Source organism: Chroicocephalus ridibundus, chromosome 5, assembly GCF_963924245.1.
Source record: "Chroicocephalus ridibundus chromosome 5, bChrRid1.1, whole genome shotgun sequence".
In the NCBI taxonomy this organism is placed as follows: domain Eukaryota; kingdom Metazoa; phylum Chordata; class Aves; order Charadriiformes; family Laridae; genus Chroicocephalus; species Chroicocephalus ridibundus.
In genome coordinates, this window is record NC_086288.1 from 67,952,017 (window position 1) to 67,979,232 (window position 27,216).

At 41.7% G+C, this 27,216-nt stretch overlaps 1 protein-coding gene across 19 annotated transcripts in view; it reads right to left on the reverse strand.

Annotated features, from left to right (window-relative positions):
* The window catches only part of APBB2 (amyloid beta precursor protein binding family B member 2), a 190,858-nt gene that overhangs the window by 26,735 nt on the left and 136,907 nt on the right, over positions 1-27,216 (reverse strand). For 11 of the 19 annotated variants that reach the window (XM_063336967.1, XM_063336968.1, XM_063336966.1 and 8 more), the window contains 2 exons: positions 24,498-24,644; positions 19,975-20,108 (listed from right to left, as the gene is read on the reverse strand). In XM_063336967.1, coding sequence (XP_063193037.1) covers positions 19,975-20,108; positions 24,498-24,644 — 281 coding nt within the window. The other 8 variants (XM_063336974.1, XM_063336981.1, XM_063336980.1 and 5 more) reach the window with 3 other exon arrangements.

Here is a 27,216-nt window from a genome sequence, read left to right on the forward strand (position 1 = left end):
ACTACAATGTGACGGAGAGCAAACCACACCAACAAACCCAACAGGTTTTGTTCTTGTAGGCATCTCCAATAAGGTATTTAAGGATGAAGATGATGCCCCCATGTTCGGCTAATGTTTTAGTGGAGCACCACACTGCACATGAGCCTGAGAAAAGTGTTAGGAATCTACTCCCCTGTACCTGGCAGAGTTAATTTAAGTCTACAGCCCAACCATTTCTGTGACTGATGCATTCAGTGAACAGGGTGAAGAGGTTAACACTTCACACACCTTCATTCCTGGAGCTTCCCCCGGAGTCTGGCTGACTGCAACTTCCCCAGTTGTCTTTTTTGAGCAGATCAGAAAAAATACGGCTGCCATGTGTCACCTACACCCTGAGTGAGTACAGAGGTTGCCCTCCAACCTCTGCAGTCCTTATGCGTTTTCATGTGGGACTACACCCAGCAGCAGCAGCAGCCCTGACCATCTTTCTTCCTAAGAGATAACGACCAGCTGACTTGTCTTTGCTGTCAATTAGTGTAGAGTTTTAGTGGAGTAAAACACATTTTACTTAATTAAAAATAATGATGCATGGCACGAGCCTTTTGTCTGTATTTGCAGTTATAAGTACTTGCCCAAGCATATCCTCTGAGGCACGGAAGAGGCCCTACTCTGGTTTTCTAATTTGTAATTACAAAGTCTAGTAGCACTTAATGCAGCAAACTGTTTATGTAAAATGTATTTACACCTCAACTACATAACATGCACAAATAAAGTAAACAACCTTAATTTCTGTGCATTTGGAAGTTTCTCTGTTGCTTAAAGAATGATTATGTCTTTCACTTGTGTATGCCATTAGAGAAATATAGTTACTTTCACTGAAAGGAAAATAGCTGTGGTTTAAAATTTTTCTATGAGTTTCGTAGCTTTTTAAGCCCCCCCGCCTTTTTTTTTTTTTTTTTACATAGTTCTTAAACCTTTTGTCTTCCAAGTATCAAACTATTCCAGCAGACTGGCCTTGAGTTTCTGGGACGCTGCCATCCCCAGGATGGAGACTGAGTAGAAGTACAACTAACGCTTTCTGCAGAAATCCCCTGTTCACGGTGGGCCAGACTGTGCCATCAATTTTTAAGCAATTCTCCACTGGTAGGAAAGTAGATTTCTGCTTAAAAATTGATGGCTTGATCTAGCCTCCTGTTGCTGATCATATATTATGAAGACTACTATAACCTAGTCAGATTCTATTTTTAAAACAAAAAGAAAATACGAGGGAGCCTGACACATTGTATGGATCTAGATTTTGTAAAGACTAAATTGGGCTCTTCAGACCAGAGGGTCTGAATCAGTAAGTCCCACTGGTAGTCTGGGTGCTAGACATCACATCGATATCTGACAGGCAAGCTGGTTCCTTGTTATTCCTCAAGTCCTCTCCATAAATAAGCAACCTCAGGTCACTCTACCATTTCTTCAGGGTTTTCCTCATCTCCATGCACTAAATGACCGTGACTGAAGACGCGAGATGAAAGAGTGGGTGCAGTTACAGCTCCCTGAAGCACATGGCCACCCCAGGCACCTCCTCTCCTGATGTGAGCCGGGGCATCTCTCATAACCCACTGCAGACCATTTCCCTCTCCTTAGAAAATGTTATGTTCGGCTTGTTAGGGAAAACAAACACATTTCTGGATGCATGAAAAGAACTTCGAACAGCAGGCCACTTTTTCCCCAAATCACTAGACCACCATTTTAGATGGATCAGTTGGATACGAGATTTTTCTGTTTTAACTTTTTAAAGAATTACTAAATTCAGCCATAAAGATATTTCCAATTTAGAAATGTCTTAAAACATATAGAGAAGGCTTTAATGTCACATCAAAATATAATGACAACAACAACAAAAGGATATCGTTTTCTTTAGCAGATACCAAACCAAATTCAGGGACACGCCAGTTATTTTCTAATAAGAGGAAATGAAATTTAACACTTCTGACTGACTTGATGGTCCCTGTTTTAGAATTCTTAAATTTCAAGTTTTGACCTGGATTAACTTTACCCAGACAATAAGGTCATCTCAGCCTATCACAAACTACAATGAAGCAAAAAGTCTGCATTCTAACACAAATTAAAACTATACAGAGCATTCGAATCAATACTAGCACTCTAATATCAATTAGATCAGAACTTTTTCCCCAGTAACAAGAGTTTTACTTCATGTCACAAAAGACAGGGAACTCCAACAGGATACCCAACAGACTGCAATACAAGAAACACCATGGCCCGTCAATATATGCCTTAATTATCTAAAATACTAATTCACACAGTTTGATCCTCATCTGTATTCCAACTGATCAGTGTTCAAAATATCTACGTAGACTGGATTAGTTTATTTATAGACATCCACTGCTGTAGAAGGGAAAACTAACCTGTACTTTTTTTAAAAAAAATAAAAATTCTAACTGGTATTACATAATAAAACCCCACTGTCTTTCTCTCTTTTAACTCCTTATGAAAATAAGTAAGTCAATTTTTACTGAGAAATGCTCCAGGGCTAAATAATATCCTTTTTCTCGCTCACAAGTTGTTATAGTTACATTAACTGCAAGGCAACAGCTACAAAAGCATAATTAAAGCCATAGTTTTAAGAGATGAAACACTTCATATATTTCCCTGATAGAGATCAAGACTCAGCAATGTTTGCTATCTTTTAAAAAGGCAAAAATTACTGCACAGAACAGGGAGAGCAATGAGGTTCCACAACATGCAAACAACCTAATTTAAGAGAGAAGCTGCTGAGTTTAAAGAAAAAGATAAAGCTCGTCTCTCTTCCCTCCTCTCTGCACCCAGCGTAATGAGGATTCAAAGCTATATATCAATTAACAAATCAATGAAATTTCTCCTGCTGCAAATTCTTTATGAATACAGATAGGATTAAGCACGCACAGAGATCTCAAGGCAATATATTACGTTTAAATCATGAAGTTTCCTCTTCTGTCAAAAGAGCCATTAACCATTTCAACTAAATCTATTTTTACATGCATGTATCCCCTCCAGTGTAATACTTCTACCTTTAAATGTGTTTACTTCTTTTGGAGCTCTACAAAGATTTCAAATTGCATAATCTCCATTGTCAATTATGGGCTGAAAGAAGAACTGGCTAGGTTGAAGTTAGCTGGGCATTACACATAAATAATTATACAGGTGCTGTATGTTTGGGGGGAAACACAGGGAAGTTTTTCCTCTTCAGTAAAAGAGGTTTCTGCTGTTCTTAACTACAACAGCTTTTTATCCATTAACACAGCATTACCAGTAAAAGCAAATTATGATCATCCTCTACAGAATCAGGCTGGTGAATAGGCAGCCAGTAACTGCAGCCAGTTTAGGAACATGTAATTCCGAGCTGAACACAGACCCCCCAAACCCATTAATCATCAGGACCCATTAGTTAGCTTACTGCTCAAATGAGCAACATCTGAAGGGATAAAGGAGAGGGAGAACAGCATCAAATACTCACCGCCCAGCAGACAGTCCAGCATTTCTGCTACAGCGCTCTCCTGAAGGTTGTTAAGTGTCAGCTCTTGGAGAAAAGAAATCTGACTTGCCTTTGTCACACTAGGAGCTGTAATTTGCCTTGCAGGCATCCACACAGAAGCTTTAGACTAATGGACCATAGCTTTGAAAACACAACTCGAGACAAAGGCTACTCCTAACATGAGACTGTTGTCTGGAGGGGGGCTGAGGTTTTTTTCTTGTCACTTTTGAAGTTTCCTACCTTTTTGTTGCAGCAAACAGGAATTTAATGCCAAGCACGTCATACACAAACACCCAACTCAACGCTCCGCCTGGTCCCCGTCTCCGTTAGCGTGTATCTAGGCACCAGATGATGCAAAGTGCACTTGCTGCAGCCATGTAACTTGTACTTCAATGACGGGGGCCGAATACCCCCGAGAACAGCAGCTCATTCATTTTGCATCGAGTTGAAGCACATCATGTCAGCTTCCCACTCTCCTCACGGACTGTGCACGCTTGTGTTTGCCGGCTCCAGCTGTGAGACAGTGGGTGCTGCTCCCTGGAAGGCACTGCTCCATCAGGGGTGGGTCTCTTCCTCCCTTCCCATCGCTTTTCCCATTTACCTGCTCCCCCCGCTCTGACCCGCAGAAGAGGAGGCCCCTCTCCTCCCCCTTTAAACAAATCTTCACCACCATGCGTTGTGTTTCTAGCCCGTAAACTTCCAGGATTAATCTGCTGTGACAGAAGCAATCTTTTGGGGAAAGCTGAAGCATGTGGGGAGTGTTTCCCCTCCCAATTTTCCAAAACCAGTGCAAAGCTTTCACAGCCTGACTCCGAACAGAATGCAACAGAGAACAAAAGTCTCTTTAAAAGGCAGCAAAGATTTACGGCCAAATCCAAAAATTCAGACAGAAGTACAACTGCATTTAGTTCAATGAAATTACACCTGCTTATGCCAGAAGTGAGATTTATCCTTGAGCTGTAAAAACAAACACACCAAATAATCTGATTTTCCAGAACTGACACACGCAATAACAGTAAATCGAATTTAGAGGTGTTGCTTCCTCTAAAGGTGACAGTGAAAACAACGTTCCTGGAGCTCCAGTTTTTATTCGGCAAAACTCCCCATCAAATGTGCTCAACCAGCAATAAAGAGACGCTTCCCCAGGGACCGGACTCAAAATGTGGCAGGGCTTAAACCCCATCCTGGGGCGTTTGGCATTCACAGCTACCCGTGGCATGGCACATTGCTCCTCCTCGATGCAGGGGAGGACTGGGAGGAGGCAAACACCGACCGAGGAATAACCGCAATGGGGCGAGGACATGGGCCACCACCCTGCATGTCACTTTTCTCCATCCCAGGGACTCGCTCCTTCAAACAAGCTGGCAGAGCTGCTCGTGGGATCACACCCTGCCCTCCTCAAGGAAAACCAGCCAACATGGCAAGCGCCCATCACCCAGCCTCTTTAAACCAGCTGAGCTCAATCGGAGTGAAAGCAGGGCAGAGAACATGACCACGGTTATTGTCCACCAGCAGACCTGAGAGGATGAAAAGCAGCTAAGGACAGTTTTCTGTCAGTCACTTCTTCCAGCCGCACAGACGCGTTGGGAGCAGGATGTTTGTTCACAGCCTAAATATACCCTGCGAGTCTAGTGAGGTTCCTTCCTTCCTTCCCTCCTGCCTATCGCAAACAAGGTTTGGCAGGACCAGTTACGCTCAAGAGACAACCTGTGCCATCCCGAAAGCTTTCCGCTGATTTCCACGGGAGTAACAGGTTGGAATTTAGTAAACAAATCTGTTGATGCTGCCTAAGAAGAAATAGATCCAACAACTCCTTTCTTGGATGTTCTGGATGCCCAACGCTAAGAAGAATTCCAGGCCAGATAATAATTTTTGCACTGAAGCAAACAAATAAATTCTTGGAAGTCTTGACACAAGTGTGGAACTCACTTGTGGGTGAGTTCACAAGTGGGAACTCACTTGTCAATTTTTGTGGACAAGTGAAACGGCGCCTGAAACCGGTTAAATGGTGTAAGATATACATGCGCTACATTTTTAATCCAAGTTCCCATACGCATTCGACATAATTTGTTTAAACTTGCAAATGAAGACAGAATTAATTTGATAACTATGACAACTGCCCTCTCCATTGCCATTCTCCTTTTTCACTCTCGGCAAGTAGCATACAACAGGATATGGTAGTTTTCCAGCTGGCCAAACGACAGCACTCGTGAGAACAATGTCAGACTCCGACTTAAAAGGCTTCTAAGGAGAGAAGCCAAACTTTGCCATTTTAATATGCTGGAACAGTTTGTGGGAGAGAACCACTCTTCCCTGAACCTCTTTTCAGTACAAGAAAAGAGATTCAGCAGAACTTGGGAAACCCATAGAAATAAGTATAATTAAAACTACATCCCAGTCTTCGAGATTTTAGCTGGCTATCTAGTAAATGAACTGGGACTGAATTCTAATCCTGTGTTGGTTTTGATGTTTTGGTAAGTGATACATATAATACTTACATATAATACTTTCAGTAACAGCATGGCTAGATACAAACATGCTGGCTCTGGTGTTGAGAAATAACTTGCCCTGGTATCAGCATTTCGGTTTTCTTTTCCCTTGCCCCACGCTCTCTGCTCCGAGTTTACTGCTTCTAGTTGGGCTTGGCCAGCAGGTAGTTTCTGAAAATGAAAAAACAATTTGGGCCCAATGCCCTCCTGTTTGTGCACGTGCAACTTGCTTAATAACTACAGCTGTGCCTCTCGTGTTTGTTGTTCTGGCAAAACTTAGCTTTAGCAACCCCAATACCATAAAAAAAAGATGAGGTGACTAACTTTAAACATTAATTTATAATTTTATATATAGGCTGTGGGAGGTGGTGGTGTCCGACTTCCGATTCCTTAGCACTTACTTTGCCAATAGATGTATTCTGAAAATGAAAGGCGAAAACAATATAAAAGTCTTCTTTCATGAGCTGGGTTTTAAAGAATTATCATCAGTAATGCAAGTTTTGAGACAAGTCATGGAAGTTGCAGCACTTGGCATCAGCTGCTGAGTTTGGCTGACGGTCATCCATGGATGGGCATGGATGCGCTGGATGGGCATCCAGCGCTCTGAGCTTCAGCCAAATCACTCGGCAGGAGGGATCGTTTTACTGCACTTTACCTACAGGCTGCAAAAGAAATGAGCTTGCAGCAGGTAATGGGTCAAATTCACACCGACAAAAACACGACAAGCAGTCAGCCCTGTCTGGCTGCAGTGAAAACCGCCCAGGAGAGCTCTCAGCTGATGAAGATCCAACAAATTCAACTCCTGCACTGCCAAAAATGCTGAATTCAAGGCATCGGCAGTGTTTTGGGGCACGCCTGGTATATAAATATAACATGTGTTGTTCGGCCTCTCCCAGCTATCATGTGCTGCCCTCTCACGGGACCCCAGCTGGGTTCCTTCCCCCAAGCTGCTGTGCTCCTCGCTGGAGATAAGGTTCAGCCAAGCTCATAGTCAGGGAGTGAATATTTAGCACCATAAAGAATCTGGGCTGATCTCCATGCACTTGGTAATGCACAATGATCTCCATTGCACTTGGCAATGACGATGCGCCCAACTCTCTGGTTAAACTGCCAGTGAACAGCAGGGCATCCAAGTGAAAGAAATTAGCTTACACTCTAGACACAGAGGTGGGACCACAATATCCCCAAATTGATCAAATACTCCTATTGCACGGCCAGAAGCTATTTACCTTAGAGCAAGATACAGAGTAACCCATCACACGCAGCCCTGGTAATACCAGCAGAGCTGCGGCTGAACTAAAGAAACAAAACCACGATCAGCGGCTCAGATCTTCCTACCCACCCTATGCACGTGCAGGGACTGGATCCAAGGGTTTCCCATGCAGAAAATTTTGAGCAAAAAAGGAAAATGAGTTTATGAGTAAGGCACCAGGATTCAGGTTGCAGTTTTATTTCAGTTTGAACATAAGGAAAGTGATACTATAGTGACAAATTCATGGTGTGAGGCCAAGGGTGTAATTTTTGAAGGTGGGGAGGTAGTTCGCCCTAGCAGCTGCACTCACTCTGCTGGCTCACGCCTGTAGACCAGTAGACTTGCCCTACACTTGAGATAAAAGCAGAAGCAGGTTTATATCCCAGCTCCCGCACCATTCAAAGCTCCACTTCTGCCCTACAGGAAGAGGACCAAATGTTTCCCAAACTTGATGTGCCTTTTGCTATTCTAAGGCACCCATCCTATCTTGAAGCAAAACATTTTGATGTTTTTAAGAGAAAAAAATTCGTCCTTTTTTTTAAAAACTCAGAGCACGACAATAATTTTGTTTAATCTTTAACAACCTAGAAGCTTAAAACCTCCCACCCCATCGTTGTGATCATCTGCTTTTGTCACAAATTATTGAGCAGTGTGCAACCTTGTAATTTATCTGAAATTTCCTATTATTTTCACAAAGAGGGGGGAGAAGGGGAGGGGCAAGTGAGGAAACACTTTGTAACGTTTAAATCCTGGATTCAGGCAGGGATATGACTATCTCCATAACACAGCACAAACCAAGTTTCCAACATCCATGGATGGATGAGGAAAGTTTGAAATATTACCTTGAATCCAAAAGGCTCAAAAGTGACAGACTGAATACCATTTCTGAATGCCTGGGTTGGCAATCTCCCAGAAGGGCTTTGTTTGTGTTTTACACTAAGGCCCTTGAAGCCACATATGTACTTCATAAATGAATAGAGGGCACGAGCAATTGCTCAGTTTGCTTTGTCTAATTCATCTCATTATGTTCCTGACGGTAGCTGAGCAAAAGCAGAGCTGAAAAGCAATTTTCTTAATAAAATACACTCGTGTGTGTGTGTGTGTACCCTGCAAAGATTAAAAACAAACAAACAAACAAAACCCCCCACTTCCTTAGTGCATCAGTTTTCTTGTGGGTTTGGCTACTTTTTATCTTAAATGTATATGTACATTGTTGGGGATATACATGTATCTTTAGATACATATACATGTTTCTTTAGATTCTTTAAACACCCCCAAAAGGCACAGAGAGATAATAAAGTTCTTAATGAATGAAGAAAGACTGAAGATAAACAGCTACAAAGCAAAAGCAATTCAATAAATCCCTTAGCAAAGTGAACTAGACCTGCTGTCAGCTTGCCAAAAGAAGGACCTTAACGACTATGAGATTGTGTCTGCAATCACAGAGCACAGGCCATGAGGACCCAGGTGAACCTTTCCAGTCTGAGCTACTGAAAAATTGTTCTGTAAGTAATCTACAGCTCCTCTTTCTGTGTCTTCATGGCAAACTCAGCATCATCCCAAGCACTGCCACATGTCAGGTACCCCAGGGCACAGGCAAGCTCACTTTCACAGGTGCTTTTCTGAAAAAGAAAAATTAATTTACTTCATCGTTGTTAAACATAAGATCAGCAGGATACCAGGTCAAATACTGAAGCCAGCCACCTTGCCTGCCCCTGCAGACCTCAAACCCTTCCACACTGTTCTAAAATTCATACTCCTTACTTTTCCACCTGCTATTTCGTTCTCTACAAGAACCACCCTAACCCTGCTAAGAACACTTAAACCATCCTGCCACTCCCAGAAGTATTACACTGATTTTGCCAAGCAGTATCCAGGTTTTCCAGGTCCGCATCTGTAAGTTCATGGACTAACCCAACATGAAGTTAATAAAAAAATTCCCAGCAATTATAAGGGGAATTTGGTCAGGCTCAGGGTGCACACAAGCGTACGTCCAGCCAGCTTTGAAATTAATCAAGGTGGGGAGAGGGGAACTTCAAGCAGTAAAATATTTAAATTCTAGAGAAAATTAAGTTCTATGTTTAATGCATCATTCAAACTATAAATTGAAATTATTTTTATGGCATTAAGATGAACAGCATTTTTGTGAAGGAGACCATCACCAGAAGAGATATAAGGCACATGGATTTTTCAATGTCATTAAACACAAATTTCTTCTCACAAAAATAAAGATGTTTCTAAATACAAAAACAACCCACTAAAAAAACCTTAAATGTTTAAGACACTTGAATTATCTGTTGAAAAAAATATATCTTTTAGTTTGCTCAAATTAGTGTTCAAGTTTCTGCTAATCAATCTGCACGTATCAAAAAGACTTTAGTAGGCGATCTACCTCCACTGCCCGAAGGCAAATTGTGCTGAATCCCACTGACAAACAAAGGCCCTTTTCCCTGGCGGAGCCAATGTTAGGAATCAAGCCAAAATACCATCCTCAGAATTAAATGCCTGAAGTGAAAATGCTTTCTAAATACATGTAATGGATAAGACGGTATATGCTACGATTTACATAAAGATGTATCACACATCAATATTTGAATTGCAATCAGCTAGTAGGAAACATGGGGAAGCATCCCAAGGCAGATACCATTTCAATTATTTAAATGTGGCAAGTTCATAGCAAGAGCATCCTCTTATATTTTAGAGGCACATTCCAAATTATTATTTGTGACTGTGACTTAGAGAGACACACATGACTGTGACAAAACTGGCACCTTATTTTACTATAGCACATAGCAAATTCCAGAACACCTTACCTTCAGTGGTCTACAAATACACAGGCGCGTCAAAAGTTCCCTTGATATCAGGAGTATAACACTGATGCAAACATGAGAAGTACGTTTTATGTGGGTGGACATAAATATTTACACAGTAAAGGCACATATAGAAACATCCTACCTCTCTAACCCACTGGTACAGTATGGGCATAAACTGGACAGGAAGAAGAACTAGAGACGGGTCATTTTCTGGGTGCACTTTTGCTTTTTGACTTGCTATATTAGAAACTGTGAATGCCCCACGTTTCATTAAATAGCATAACATGGAGATAATTGAATGAAACCCCTTCCCCTGTACGGTAAGTTTTCTCCTCTGGATTACTTTTTCAGAAATTATTTGCCTGGTACAGTAACAATTTTTAGGAAATCAAATTTTCGCCTATGACAGAAAACACTAAGTATAGTAAATATATGTCTTGCAAAAGACCTTTTCAAGTAAGCCACCAAACCAGAGAAAATCTGTTACTGCTCATACAAACATACTATAATCAAAGTAACAAAGAGCTGTACTAAACATCTCAGCCAGCATGGCACGTCTAAGTATTCTTAGCACAATTTTTTTCTTAAAACGCTGCTCTTCTCTTCAGTGGTCTATGCTCTCTGTGGCTTTTCTCCTCAGAAGGTTTTTCATATGCTCACCTTATTAGTAACGAACAGCTTCAATATATATTAGACTCGAAAGGGAAATCGCTAGCAGACTAGTTTGGTTTTCTCTCACCTGCTACAGAGACCTTAGACTAGACAAGGTCTTGAGATGAGAACAAAAGAATACAGTAAAGTTTCTTTTGTTTTTGTTTTTTTTTAAGAAAAGTGTTACTGATTTGGTATTATTTGACAGCCTTCATAAGGCAGTCAAAGTCTAATTCTCTTGTGAAAACTTATTCCATTGGTGGCTCCCACTATACACAGTCCCTGCTGTTGACGTATCATCCGAGAGATGTGTAACTAAGAGTCTAACCTCAGTGCTGCCGAAGATGAAGGGGGTTAAACACAGGTGCCTTCAATTATCTCTGACTGGTTTGGGAAAGAGGATGCTATTTTTTGTTAGCATAGCCTTGTGTATCACCCAAGCGCAAGACCAGAAGAAGTAAATAAGGTAAGTTTAAACCGCCTTTGATTGTCACTTAAGGCCAAAGTTTCTAACTGGGTGTTGAAAACAAGGCGGGCTGCGGAGAGGCTGGGAGCGGGATATTTTCTGTTCACAGCTACGGAGCCGGAGAGCAGCTGCCTTCTGCATCACTGGCTTGGCACAGAGTTAAAGAAGAGTTAAATGCAGGAATTCAGCCTGGATGTAGCATCTGCTTGATTAACATACAGTGAAAAGAATAACAGAAGAAAGCATGGGATTTCCACCCCAAACCGGCAGTCGGTAGCTCTCCTGAGCTGCAGACACTTTCAGAGGTGGCTCAGGCTATTCTCGAGGGACCTGTGTGACAGCCACCGAAGTTCTCTGATTACCCCAGTGGGATCCTAAAGCATTTGAGTTTAATAGCTGGAATCATAGGAATGTGTGGAGATTTTCTAGCACAAATCTGTAGAAAGACTTTAAGCCAGGGACTCAGTCAACATGCCATCTTTTTTATTAACTGAGACAACCAGAATACATCGCAGTGGTTATTTGTAGTCCAGGCTTAGACATACCATTTGTCTTAACTGAAAGCTTTACAGCTGAGCAATTCCAACTAGTATTTAAAAAGCCTGCCTCCCAAAAGAAACACCAGATACAAATCCAAAATTATATGCAATATTTTCCATTGTTTCCTGAAAACCAATAGTAAAGACATTCTACAATAAAATACTTTAAACAGGGTTCTGTTTAAGGTGACTAAGCATTCATGGCCACGCTCAAGCCGCTAGCAGAGCAAGTCACACATTTCAAATGGTTGTCTGGTTGTTTTTCCAAGTAAGAAGGGAAGCCTCCTGACATTTTCCCCACTTCTTTACAAGCAACTGCCACAGCACTACCCTGAGCTCTCCTTCAGGGGCTTCTCTGTTCCTGTCCCCCTCTCCTAGAGAAATCCTTACAGTTCTTCTGTGTTTGTCCCAATTCCCTTGCTCCGTGAGACTCCTCCACGCTTGTGCTAATCCTACTGCTACTGTGCTTCTCTGCTGCTGTTTCTGCATTATTATAAGCTTTTCAAAGGTTACCAAATATCTATAGCTCCATGGCCAAGATTCTCCCTAGGCATACCCTTTTTTCTCAGCTGCTCTTAAAGGGCGAATCCACTGCTTGTAAGCACCTGAGCTGCTCACAAGCCTCATCTGTAAAAATCGAAAAATCCCTCACTGTCACATGTAACCATTTTTCATCTCATTAGTGGCATTAGGCAGAAAGGACTGAGGGATGTTGCCCTAACACAGCTGAAGCCACTATTGATACAAAACCATACATTGGTGCAAATCTCTGGGTGCTTATTTCAAGTTAATATTTCAGTGCCTTCAGTCTACCGTGTCTTTCATGTTAAATCCCAAAACTAGAGTAAACCAGTTTCATTAATCAAAGTAAGAATGCACGCACACAGCTTTTTGCACCCATTTAACTACATTTGTTTGAAAACACATTAATTCTGTAAGCTTGGCTGGATTTCCCCTTTCACAGCTGTATTGTTTCATTATCCCCTCCTAGAACATGCTGCACTTGCAAACAATAATGTCAGGCCTTATGGATATAAATGGGAAGTTTTATATAAATAATCACCTAAACTGTGTCTTAGTGAGCGGGTAAAATGCTATCAAAACACACAGAAAAGGATATTCAGGTGCAGTTGGTTTAGAGAAAAGGAGAAAGGAAAAGATTACTCTAAAATAACTGCTAGGAATATGGGTGAGAAAAGCCAGTAAAATCCTTTTCCTCCAGTGTAATCCCTCACCTATGCCCTATTTACATGATTCCTAACAATATGTTTTGTCCTTATTCCAAGGTTACGGTGAGGGGAACAGGCGATATTGATTAATGGTGTCTCAGAGTTTGAAGAGTTCAGCTGGAATTATGCGTTCTTTGAAGGGTGTTATCTTTTCAGAAGAGCAGGTGCAAAACCCATCTCAGTTTTAATTTATTTTATTTTCTGCTTTTCTTGACCACATCTCTTTAGTGCAGAAGAGAAAGTTTATTATTCATTATCTCATACAGCTTGATAAGCTTCTCTCACGAAATTGGAGAAAGACTCCCTCTCAGAGCAGAGTCAATCATCACCTCAAATGGAAGGCAAACCCAGAGGACCGTAAGCACCCCCCGGAATGATGCAGGTATAAGCTAAGTGTAGCTTATAGCATCACCGAAGCCTGATGTTGTACTGCTTGTATGCAAAATATTTTAGAATTATATAATCATTTTGGTTGGAAAAGATCTTTAAGATCACTGAGTCCAACCATCAACCTAACACCGACAAAACCACCACTAAACCATGTCCCTCAGCACCATGTCTACCCATCTTTTAAATACCTCCAGGGATGGCGATTCCACCAGCCTGTTCCAATGCTTAATAACCCTTTCAGTGAAGAAATTTTTCCTAATATCCAATCTAAACCTCCCCTGGTGCAACTTGAGGCCATTTCCTCTTGTCCTATCGCCTGTTACGTGGGAGAAGAGACCGACCCCCACCTGCCTACACCCTCCTTTCAGGTAGCTGTAGAGAGCGATAAGGTCTCCCCTCAGCCTGAACACCCCCAGCTCCCTCAGCCGCTCCTCATAAGGCTTGTGCTCCAGACCTCTCACCAGCTTCGTTGCCCTTCTCTGGACACGCTCCAGCATGCTCTGAAAGGGGGAATGAGAAATTACAGATACAACAGTATACTCTAACCACACTAAACTTGTATTTATTGTCTTTAATTCTCTTAGCTTTTAATTCTCTGATTAAAGCCAGGTAACCCTCCTAAAATCTCATGTCCATATGATAGATGTGCACTGGAGCTCAAGGCAGGTAATATCTGCATATACACAGTTTTTAGCTAGGAAATACGAATCATAACCCCATGAGACAGGCACTCGACCTGCAGCACAACTTCCACATTCCCCACTCACCCTTTTTTCTGCCCTCTAACAAACCAGTTCTCGCTCAGACATGTCCCTACCCCTCTTAGCTTGACACTAAAAAGAAACCATTTAACCTGCTGTAGCATTGTTGCTCAAGTGAAAACTTCCGATTCTGGATGTCTAGAGAAAGGTTCCTAAGTCTCTATTTAGACATTGGATTTTTGAAGACAGTGAATATACGGAGATCCTACTGAAGTCAGCAGACAGCGCAGGTGTTAAACACCTCTAAAACCAGGCCATTTTTATTTAGCTGTCCAAACAGCAAGACAGGATACTATTTTTAATTCCCGATATTTTGAGGAATCTAAGCCATCACTTTTACACCACTTCTTCCTCATTTTCCACAGATTTGTCCCGTTTTCTCACCCGCATCATCCCAATAGTTTTCTCAGCTCTTGCCCTAACAACTCTTGAGATAACGGAGCTGTTTTGTTGTTAGGACTTTCTTCTCTTCCAGCATTACAGGATTACATCCATCTCACCTAGGGTGTCTACCCATTTATCTGTTTGCCCTCCCTTTTTGAGGCAGCTTGATCCTCATCTTTGGCGTGTGCATCATCCTACTCTCTTCAGCCCAGTTGTTCTTTCCGCCTTTCTCCCCCTTTTGATTCTCAGCCTCATTTTATTCCCTGATATCCAGGCAGCAGAAAACCAGGAGTGGTTCGAAGAACCAGGGCAACGGACATCCACACGGATGAAGAGATCCCCACCACCATCACCTGCCAAAACGGGCATTATTAGGGCAGAGGAGGGAGCACAGTGCTTCCACCCTGTCTAGTCAGAGACAGGAAAACCGCGGTACTGGAGAATCTGCCTCTCCGCCACTGAAGAAGCAAGAGCAACCCCGCTCCCTCCTCAGCCCGCCAGGGAAATGCACAATAGAAAGAGAAACAAAACCGGGCTATGTGATGACAACGCTAGTGGATGAACAAAGCAACATACCACGTGTTTTGTCCAACATGCCAGGTGCCCACACCGTCCAGCAACCAGGTCCATATTCAGCTGCACCAAAGCTGTGTCCTGAACCCACCCTCAACTCTCCTGGCCAGCGTGACAGAAGGAACCATGATCTTTCAGGCAACAAAGGTCCCACAGAGGTTTTAAAAGCGGAGGCGCACTTTGGGTTGGTGGAAGAGCAATGAAGATAAAGGAGGATTCAGGGAAATGTGCTAACAGAAACTCTTCTACAAAATTGATGGGCCATTACCTTTTCTCTCGTCCTTGTCAGGGAGCTGCTCAGGAAGCAAAGGCCACGCACCAGCAGCTGAGAAGGGGAGACAAAACCCAGCCTGAGGAATGATTAACGTCCTGCAGCTCACAAGTGAAAAGAACAACTCTTTTATAGCTTCACTACACTAATATTTTCCAACATGTTTTTAAAGCCCAGAAAAACCCCCACATGTCATGGGTGGCTTGTTAAGAAGCAAACACAGCACTGGCAATTATTCACTGATACACTGTCTTTGTTGCCGGCTGGGGCTGAACCACGACATACACCTGTGATACCACAAATCCTCCAGGTGCCAATGACCTTACTGATCTTGAAATCAAACTATTTAAGCAAGGGCGAGGACTTTTCTTATTTACAAATAATATAAATGAATCATCATGGCTCTGTTTTCAGCACAGCAGGAGAGGAAGACTGTACAGAGCACAGTGGCTTTTACTTCTAAAAATCACACAATACCACCTAAGAAACCCAAGTCTGCCGAAAGGACGGACAGATACAGTATGTTTATTTTCCTTTAATGCCCATATATACATACCAAACATCAGAGCTCACAGTCTACGCATATACATACACACACATACATGCATAACTACCCATTTGTGGGAACCTGCTTTTGTTCATGATTTTACAAAGGTGTTCCAGCCTTTCTTAAGGTCAAACATATTTTGCTGGCTGATTAATCGAAAACAAGGGATGCCACCTTTCAAAACAGCAAATCGCCTCACAGCCTAAGTCAACAAAAGGATGAAGCCTTTGCTTATCACAGAACTGTTAAAAAAAAAAAAGGAACTCTAGAGGTCAGGATAATAGTGTAACGTGTGGAGAGAGTGATTGCAGTCTCCCTGAAGATGTTTCTGCCTGAGGTGAGTTAGCAGACACATCCTCGGATTAAACTTTCATCAGCAGATCTCTGTATTTCATCAATCTTTCATTACGGCATAGCTTAGAAAATCATCTGGTCAGGTGTTACTAGAAAACCTCTTCATCTTCCAAAGCAAAATCTACCCAAATAAATTACTACAAGCAAAAGAGAGTTAAAAAGGAGGGCCTGCAGATCGTTATGGGGTTCAAATAGCTCAAAATAGATGAAAATATACATTTCTACAATATTTTAAAATTGAAACACTGCCTTTCACAAGAAATGCAATCTATTTTATTATAGGGTCCTGGACCAGAAAATGTAACTTATAAACAAAATTCACGTCAAGTAACTTCTGGAAGGGCTTCATCCCAGAAACTGGGATTTCATCAACTTCCTGGACAATTAATCCACCAAAAGCAGCAATGCAATCCCCTCACGTTTCTCTGATGATGGCAAAGTCACATCAGGGAGAGTTGCTTTTGCAGTCAGTGAATGGCTCTGGTGTTTCTCACCTCAGGACCAGTACTATTACCAGGATGAGCCCAAGGACTGCGTGCTAACGTGTGCGTGAAGACAGATGCACTGCAATTTCCACCTCAACAATATGGTTTTCTCAGCGTGGGTTCTCCTGTCACCACATGCTTTTTTCTGGTGTGGTAGTGTTTCTTCAGTAAAAGCTACATCATTTATGCTACCCTTCAAAGCGTGTTTCCTGTAGTGAACCTCTCTATGCCCAAAACACACTGTACATCTGACTATTCGGTCATGAGTTTCTTCTTTTTGTTTGTCTTTGGGATCTTCTGCTATTTAACATCACATGCAGTCTGAATTTACTTACAAACAATGGCTACACTGCTTTCCTTACAATCTTATTTTTTTAAACGGGTCAATAAAATTAAATTTCAGAAAGAGTGGGCTCCAGTCCTGAAAGTCACACTGGACACAAAATTTCTGCAGAAGCATATATTAAAATTCTTATGAAGGGCTAAAAATAAGAAAGCTCTGAAATCAAACCTCTTATGATGAAAAAAAACAGATTCCAATAAAAGTGGCTAAGAACATTGCTGTGCCAGCAAATGAAATATTAAGGCTGGTTTTGATTGCGTGTTTATACATTAAACCTTCAATAAACTATTTCTTGCTGTTATTTACAGCAACCAACCAAGAAAAGTCATGTTCTCTAGAAACAGGAAATGTTCACTTGCAACGCAGATAGGCCAACTCCCACTTCTGACAGTAGGAACATGAGAAAACATTAGCTGCTTTACTCTGCCATGTTCTCTGTATTGTCAGTGTCACAAACAAAATCTCATTTCACGAAAACAGCAGAGGAAGCTTCTACCTTTTATGACCAAGAGAGAGAACACTGGATTTATTTGGTTGGGTTTTTATTGCTTTTGTTTGTTTGTTTATTTGTTTTCAACTTGGATGTGTACTTCTCCCACATATTCCATAACTTTTTTTTTTTCCCCCTTAACAGAAACATGGATTTCTGCGGAAGTCTCAACAAAACTGTAATTCATCTTCAGTCCCCAGATATGGCTCAAAAAATGGCTGGAGTGGGATCAGAGATGGTACTTCCTCTGCCTTTTATGTAGCTTTTAGTAAATGCGGGATACCACAGCAGACCCGTAGGTCAGAGCAGACACAATGACCTGCGCACACACAACCTTTTACACCAACTCTTGTCCTACTGATGGGGCTTATATTCATCTAGGAGAGTTTGCTATTGTCTCCCACCCTCAAATACATTTCACCAAAAGCTCGCAACATTCTCGGTGCCACATGATTGCAAAAGGCACACTTCTCTTAAATGTCCTTTTTCAACTTCAATGTTTCTATGACCAGTTCTGTCTTTAGGAGAAGCAGGTAGCCAGCCTGGAGAAATGTGACTCGTGATTTTATAAACAACATAATGGAATGATTTTATTTTCCGAAGAAATTTAAATATTTGAAAGAACTACTGTAAATGCTTCGGAAAACCTAACAAAAAGCAAAGCTGGCTTCCTTTAGTTTGTAAAGCTGCATCACATTGAGGTGCCCCTTAAGATGCTCTATTTATTTCCTGACCAAAAGGAGCTACTACAAAACCTGACTTTAAGCGAAATGTCCAATGCACTCATTTTCTAAGGCAAACAAAGCACTGTAATGGTTTATTCATAAGAAGTTAAAACCTTTTTACTTCCCACCATTTCAAACTGGATTTGCCCCTTTTAGATGTCAAAAATCTGCATCAATAGAAGTGAAAAACGCTAAAAAAACCAACCCCAACCATCAGTCATTTATAGAAGTAAAAAATTTAGAAAGATGGAATTGGGTCACAGAAACACTTATCTCAGAATCACAGAATAGTTTGGGTTGGAAGGGACCTTTAAAGGCCATCCAGTCCAACCCCGCTGCCATGAGCAGGGACATCTTCAACTAGATCAGGTTGCTCAGAGCCCCGTCCAACCTGACCCTGAGTGTTTCTGGGGATGGGTCATCTACCACCTCTCTGGGCAACCTGGGCCAGCGTTTCACCATCCTTATTGTAAAAAATTTCTTCCTTCTGTCTAGTCTAAATCTTCCCTCTTTCAGTTTAAAGCCATTATCCCTTGTCCTATCACAACAGGCCCTGATAAAAGGTTTGTCCCCATCTCTCCTGTAGGACCCCTTTAGGTATTGAAAGGCCACAATAAGGTCTCGCCATTCCTTTTGGAAATTTAGCCAGAGACAATCAGAAACTTTGGGAGGGATTAAAAAAGTTTCAGAAAATCTTTTCCTGGGAAAGATTTTTTCAGGTCCAAAATGACATTTCCCATCAAAAGCCAAAAAACCCAAACAACCGTACTATTGCAAATATCTCAATAATCAAACATGGACACAAAAAGCAGCAGCTCATTAACATTATTCAATCCATACTACCCATGTGTGAAGATGGGTACTGTCCAAAGATCCTGGAATTTCTCAGTGTGAATGGCGATGTTTTTGATACATCAAAATGCTCAAGGGCACAGGGAGACAGCTCGCGGTCCTGCTCTAAGTTACCTTCACAACCCTGTTCCCACAGCAATGATACATGACAAAGAAAGATGCTACCAAAAGAAGACCAGTCAGGAATGAAGGAAAGACTGGCTCCAGGGCAGGAAGGCCTTTAGCATGCACTCACAGTTGCTCCCTATGGCAAGGAAGGACTTCAGCTCACAATAGTCAGGTTTCAAGGACAAACCTCAGTTTTCTGCAAAACACTTATGAATTTTCTTGCATCAAGATCCTTAAGTAGTTGTACTGGCTTAAAACCATTACTCTTCCCTCAATCCAACTTTTTTCTCCATCAAATCAAGTATATCAAGAAAGTGTACATACATGCATACAGTAAGCATTAAGCAGCGCACTTAACTTGAACCATCAGGAAGACATGCTTTCACATAGCCAGGAGAAACAGGACACATTTGAAAATACAGTTTTACATTAAAAAGTATTATATATAATCTGAAGCAAAATAATGCTGCGTGTGCAGTTTTATGCACCTGGCTGAATTCACCTGAAAGGTTTGCTCAATACAGGTTTAGCAAAACAGCATGTAAGTGATAAACTACAACAAGCAGAGATTTTAAAAAGTAACACCAGCAAGAAAAAGAAGAATCTATCCATCCTCTCATAGCCCCTGGGACACAATTACTCAATCAAATAAATAGCTTGATACCAAACTTGCTCCAGGCATACATGTACTTTGTATCAGCAGACAGAAATAGCACCAAGTCAAGAGGGATAAGGAGAGCGAAGACTCACCGGCCGTTGTCACGCCCCACGCCCCAGACTCGGATGCTCACAATGGGCTGCGAATGGAGAACTGTGCGGTCCATGGGGTCAATCAGGTTCAGCATGTCATTTTCCAGTATAAGGTACATGTCTTTGCCCTGCAACTCCAGACAAAATACAGTTACACAGTACATCTCCCTCTCAAACTGCCTGCGATCAAGGTGTTATCCCTGTGCTGTTCAGACTTGCATCCTCTTAATTTACTCAAAGTTTCAGTTTGTTCCAAGAACAATCGAAAACAAGTTCATTTACTTCTGGTGTGAAAAAGATCTAAGACAGTATAAGATAGTATCTTACTACTACTATATTTTTAAATGATCCCAATCACAAAAAGCTTTGATGTCTTTTAAATGCAACTGTTTGACTCATTCAACCCCAAGCTACTGAGTTATTCAACAAATGACGTGTTTATCCTTTCTCAAGTAAATCCTTCCAAACATAATAGAAGTCAAGAACTGTCTTAATAGTAAAGGCTTACATCAAAACCTGTACTCTTAAGGAAGAGTTTCTTCCTTCAAACAACATGCTTTGTTTCCATAAACTTTAATCAGAGGGTCATGGGAACAGACAGCAATTTGTAAGCGTCAAAGGATTTACAGGATTCTCTGAAGAAAGATTAATTAAAGGGGAAAACCTAGCATTAAGACATGAACGTGAATTCTGCCAGTGACTGCAGAATCCTGGAGCCAGGATTCCTCCCTAATTCTTCTGGCATGTAAGAACAAGGAGAATGCTTTTTTTCCCCTTAGAAGAAAGAAATTTAGAGGCAATTTTCCTTTTGATGCTAATTCTCAAATGCTAATCTTCCTCCTATGGTTAGCATTTGCAAAAGGTCTGCTGCCTCTTCTGTCAGTTACCAGCTCTCTTCTCAGAGGCTGTACACCTACCCTGCAGACCGTGGGATCCCATGGAAATGGTCATGGACGTATTGCCAAGAGGTAAGACAAGCCCCTGCTGATAATAATAATAAGAAGGTGGAAGCTAAAAGCTAAATATAGAGTAATTTGTTTCCTCTCTATTGTGCCAGAATCTATAAATGAACAGAAAGAATGGAAAGGGGCTGACTTCCTACTGACACATGTTTCAAAAATGACCTTTTTCTTCACCTCAGTGTCACAGAAACCCTCTTCCCGCTTGGTTACAATGGCTCAGATCTTAATGATGTTAATTTTGTGTCTAGGACATACACTCCTGTCACCCTGGGAGGGCCTACTTTCAGGGTTTCCAGGCTAGGCAGCACGGGGCAGGTGGTCCTGACCGCCTCTCTCCCCCCTGCCAAATCTCCTAACAGGGACTCAAAGGGGAGCTGTGACCCAGAGCTGGAACCAAGAGGGGTGTGGGAGAGGAAGGGGACACAGGCTAGTGTATGCGATGCCAACACAGGAACATTTTTGCCCGATGAAAAAAGTACAGCTGCAGCGGAGACGCAATGCTGGAGATACACAGGCTGCTCCTTGAGAAGCAGAAACAGATGTAGCTGCCATCACCATGCGTGTCAATGGGGTGCATCAGCGGCATTGCACTGCTTGTGGCACGCACGAAAAGAAACATGGGAAACAAAACACAGAAGCCAGGATGGCATGAGGCAGACCAGGACGATGAAGGAAATCAAACAGAAAAGAGTCATTGCAAAGAAAAAGGGTGAGAAATTTGCTTGGAGGTCAGAAGCAGTAAACAGATTGTGTGAAGAACATTACCAAGTGTCACAAAGATTGCTTTTTGGACCCATTTTCTACTTATATATTTATTCCAGAAGAAAATTATTACACGAAGGTAAAATCTGTTCATCATGCAAAACAGACTGGAATTAGGGTAATAAAACTGAATCCAAATTAGCTGGAAAAGATTGGAGAATGGGCAGATAAGCAACGTAAGTCACAGGAAATTATCCTTGCAATGCTCAAGGGATAGCATGGCTGCAGCCAGAAGCAATATATTTTGCTAAGCTTTGTTGCCTTATTATACAAAAGCTATTTTAGAGATGAAAACACCTCATAGGGCAAGAAAAAATGATTTGGACAGACTGGGAGCTTGAAGATAGACCTCACTATCTCTGCTGAAGAGTGGCAGAGACCTGATGGTCCAAGATGAAGGTGGCTCTCGCTGGAAGAGCCATGCAGGGAAAGTGAATAAAGGAAAGATGGGCGCAGTCCCAGCAGTGTTATATACTCAGGGAAGTGTTACATACTGTGCAATATAGGTCAATGGCAACAACCTGTCTTTCTCATGTAAGTGATTTTGTAACGTACAGGAATATAATGCACGGCAAAGTAGCAACACAAACAGATGAGTCGTATTTTTCTTCCTAGATTTTATAGAGCCGTGTAAGTTAGAAACTTACAGGGAATTTCTTTTGGGGAGGAGCGGAGGGCATGAAATCCCACATTAAAGCCAGTGACAAAGCTTCTGCAGGGTCAGGATTTTACCCAGAGTGTGTGGGGTTTTTGTGTTTTGTTTTATTAAATCATGAAAACTTGGGGCCGGTCCTACTCCCAATTTCACTTTCATTACATTCTAGCTAAAATAAATCTTTAGGCTATCTTAAAACCTCTATCTGCAGTCATCAGTTCTAGCTTCATAACAGATTTCTGCCGTATGTGCTCCATCTGATATGTCAGTGAATAGAACACTTTTTTCAGATTCCTCTCTAAAACATGCCTCTTGCAATCACTCTCGAAGCATCACGTTGCCAGCAGAAAAATGCGGTTATAATGATTTCTTTTAAAATCAAGAAGACAATTTACTTCAGGGGCCACCTATTCAAGTACAGTGTCTCTCTTGTTTTGTCAGGCTGATTTTTTTAATATTTTTTTATGAATAGCACTCTTAATTAAAACTTCCTTTCAAGAGGACCAAAACTTTTCACCAGTTTGGCTTGAAAACCTGCACGGTTTTCCAACACAGAACAATGGGACTGGCAGAGAGAAATATGGAAAAATGTGAACGTTAACTCTTAAACTAAAATAAAGCATATGATTTCAAAGTAAAGGATATATTTCAAGTTGATCAAAATTCTGTCACCTGAAAAACGCATGGGATTACACACACGTAAAGAGAGTGGGTTTTCCCCTCCCAGGGTCATCAGTAAATCCAAAGCCCATGACTGACACATCTCTAATTGCTTGTCTAGCCATATTAACTAAATAAAACTGTTCCCAGAAATAAGGAAAAGGGAAACTAAGGTTATCTTGTTCATTTATATGTACAGCATACATTTCTTACATAAAAAGCCCTTATGAAATTACTTTAAAACATCACTTTCATTTTTAGACAGGCACTTTTCCCCAGCTGCTCCTCTGAAGTGTGTCTGCATTGTTGTGGTCACAGCCGGGACACTGAACACAAGCCTTAGACTGTAACAATAACTTGGGAGACTGAAGGATATTTTTCCTAAAATTTTTACTGAAACAGACAAGTCTTTCTTTTAATTCCTCATTGGTTTGGCAATGCTGATCACACAAATACCAGCAAAGGTAACAACATTCACTCTTACGTCAGTTTTGCATCCAGATCTTGGGTAGTAAATCCACATTAGTGTAACCCTCCTCAAAACAGGTCAGGAGACAGATAGAAGATTTGGCTGAAGTTTAAGTTGCTCCATGATCAATCAAATAATGAAGATGTTTTCCTACGGGTTTGTCTCCTACGTCCTCTGTACATCCCACAGCTATAACTCCTTTCTTCTTGTTTCACTTACTGATCCCTCCACACCACCTACTTCATCTGTCCCCAGCTCACCTCTGTCCACACCACGTTTCTCCCTTCACGCTTCTCTCTGCACTCCCCCAGCGGTATCCTGTTTTGCTGCCAATTTAGAGAGAAGCACAGAGCTCGCACAGTTCAGCTGATGAAGGTGTACTGACCCACCACCAAACCAAGACAGCGGAGAGCTGAGCTCTCTGTTTTTCCCCTCAGTGTGTGGAAATTTGACATCCTTCAATATTGGATGACACTGGTGAACAGATTCAAGTTACTGGACAGGAACCAACAGACAGACTGATGACATAAAATTAATTTCCTTCTGAAACACTGATAAAATAATCATCTTAAAATAAGCCATCTGTCCATCAGTCTCAATCCTCTCAAACATTTTAAAAGCACAGGTCACAGCAGTCCAGGTTTCCTTGAAGCCCTTTCGTCACTGGGAAACGTGTGAAAATGCTGTTCCAAAGCACCACTCTCAAACCTCTGGGTCAGGAGAAAGACTTCCAATGACTGTAACAGTTTATCCCAACGCTATTGCACAGGTGTGTACTAGTATGGATGCAAATGGCAAAGATAATGTCTTTGTGGCACCGGCTATCCTGAAAAGTTTGGAACGCTTCCCGTCAACACTTTCCTTAACCCTTTTATATTTTCTAGCAGTGCCAGCTGGGATAGGGAAGTCCCAAATACACAGCATGGACCTATTTGCCTACAGAGTTGTTCTTTCAAGATGTTTTATGACATGAGAGGGATGTTCCATGGGGAGGAGAAGTTCACTCCATTCTTACCTCTCCCCAAATGCCGACAGTATCTCTGATGTCGTTTTTACAGTAAGAGAGTTGTCTGATGCAATTGTTCACAGCAACACTACTTTTTCCAGGAGCAAGATCTTCTTCTGCCATTTCTACCCAGCCCAGAGATCGCACAGCAAAGCACTAAAAAGAAAACAGAAAATATCTGAACATGTATCAGAGCACACAACACACTGCTGTATCCAGCTATGGAAATCTTGTCATGCAACACCAAATAGTCAGTTAAAGATCCCCGACTAGGAGGAGAACAAAATCAAGGCCTTGTAGATGATCTTATGCTCAAAGATAAATAAATTAAAATATAATTTGAGAATGGCAAAGTGAAAACATTCAAAGGAACAAGGAAGAATACATGACTTGCCAGGGAAGGTAGCTGTGGAGGCAAGAAATTCTTTACAGTAAAATACTTTTGTTAGTATAAAGGAGGAAACAAGGCAGCAGTAAATAATAGGACACACAACCACAGAGACATAAAGGAAAAAGCACAAATACGGATACAGTAGAACTGAAATTTTAGCTAGTATCTAGAGCTCTAATTGAAGAGAAAGAAAATACAATTGGATTACATCTATGTCTATTGTGAGATTCACACTAACTTGGTATATCTCACTTCCTGGCTTTTAACCAGAAAATTAAATTTTTTTGTGGATTACAGCAATCATTTCTACAGAAAGTTTAACTGAGGTAGCAAACAATAGCAAATGCAAAGCACTAATAAAAAGATAAGCTATCATAAGAGGAAAGCAGGCTTTTTTCTAGAAGAAATTAAAAATGACCTTTAAAATAAAACAATCTTATTATACATTTTTTTAGCAGAAGGATGTTTAGCCAACCAGAGCACTCAGTTGGCAGAACAAGCCAAGACGACATTACTTTCCACATATGGTGCTTTTTGCAAACAAAACAAAATGGAAGAAATTGAGTGGCATCACCTCTACCCTACATTTACCAGGGTAGAGAATAAAAAAGTTTAATTCTGAAAAAAACCCACATTCCTAGAAGCGTTCAAGGCCAGGCTGGATGGGGCTTTGAGCAACCTGGTCTAGTGGGAGGTGTCCCTGCCCACGGCAGGGGGGTTGGAACTAGATGGTCTTCAAGGTCCCTTCCAACCCAAACCATTCTATGATTCAATGATTTGCTCTTAGGCTTTACAGTGGGTGAAATACAGACCTCACACTAAGTCAATGGGAGTCTTTCTATGAGACCAGGATTTCCTCCAGAGAACACTATGTGTATCTCACATTCTCAAGTTGCAATGCACTGCCAGAGAAGGATGCACAACAGACTTAACTGGTGTGGCTCCTTAATAGACACACCATACACTTATGATGGTCCCTAAAGGTTCAGCAATAATAGTTCCTGAACGACCCCATACCAAATTCCTGCTCTCTTGTAAGTATTTAACATAGCAACAGACGCCACCACTGAACAATGCCAACTCAAATGCCGTCCCATCTCTGAGCTTGGTTTCCTTGCAACTTTTTGCTTAAGTCAGTGATCAGACAGTGCACCAGCTCTAACATCCAAGTCTTACACCCAAATCCCCTTGCTAGCCACGATGCCTCCTAGAGAGGTGCAGGACTAGGCAGGCACAAGTTCCAAAAGTAGAAATGAGAAAATTTACAATTAATAACTGAACATCTGCCACTGTATAGCACTGCCTGCACCCCAAGCTTCCCCTTGCCAAGATGGATCAAGTGTTGACGTCAATTAGTGCTCAGTCCTTGGTACCCTGCTTGCTTCAGTGTTACTCATGCATTTCTTCTGAAATGTTATGCTGTCCTGAAATGCTGTGTTGTTCTGGTGAACTGATGTGCAATTGTCTCCATCATTCCAGTTCCCTGTTAGGTAGTCAGTGCAATTCTGACCTTGCAAAGGCCAACACTGATTGGCCAGCGCTGCCGCCTTGTGCCACAGAGCTTTCTTTGCTGTCAGCAGCATCCCGTGGCTCTCAGGAAGGCAGGCAAGGATCGTGGGAGCTGCTCGAAGGAAGCAGGCACCAGTGACCGCTGGGAACCCCGCTGACTCCAGTGGGACCCTGCCCAGATGGGTACACAGCCCAGGAGCAGCAACAGCAAGCAGGTCCACCCTGGAGTTACCAATTAATCCCTCTTCTTGAGATACAGTAAATAAATAATCTTCAGAGTTTAAAAGCAGACACTGAATATTCATTTGCCGCCTTCTAAAAACGGCTGTGAAGTCAGTGAGTAGATCAAGCTCATGCACCACCACTGGTGTGCCATTTGGGAACCACCGTCCTCCAAAAAAGACCCCAAAACACCAAGGTATTTTAAATATGTATAATATGTCAACTTTGGCAAACTAAAGGAGGAATAAAATTCACCAGTGGGTAAAAAGATTAATGAGTTTCTTCTTCCTTCCCTTTAAAACCTCCCTCTTCCTTCAGCCTTCTTTCAGCTTGCACAACAGACTCATCCAGCCTCCTTCGCCAAGCAGAGAACCCAGCTAAAGAGTCTGCCTCTTGTTCCTCTGGTATGTAACGAGTCACTAATGACACATCTCATCTAAGGCATCAGACAGCAAATACACTCTGCAAATTGTGCAGAGCCCTTCAGCGAGTGTGGGTAAAAAATTAAAGCCTCTCAAGCCTCCAGATTTTTTTGTGGAAGCGTTATTGGATTTTTATTTTTTTTTTTGCTTTGCAAGCAAGGAAACCAATATGCAAATTCTTCTG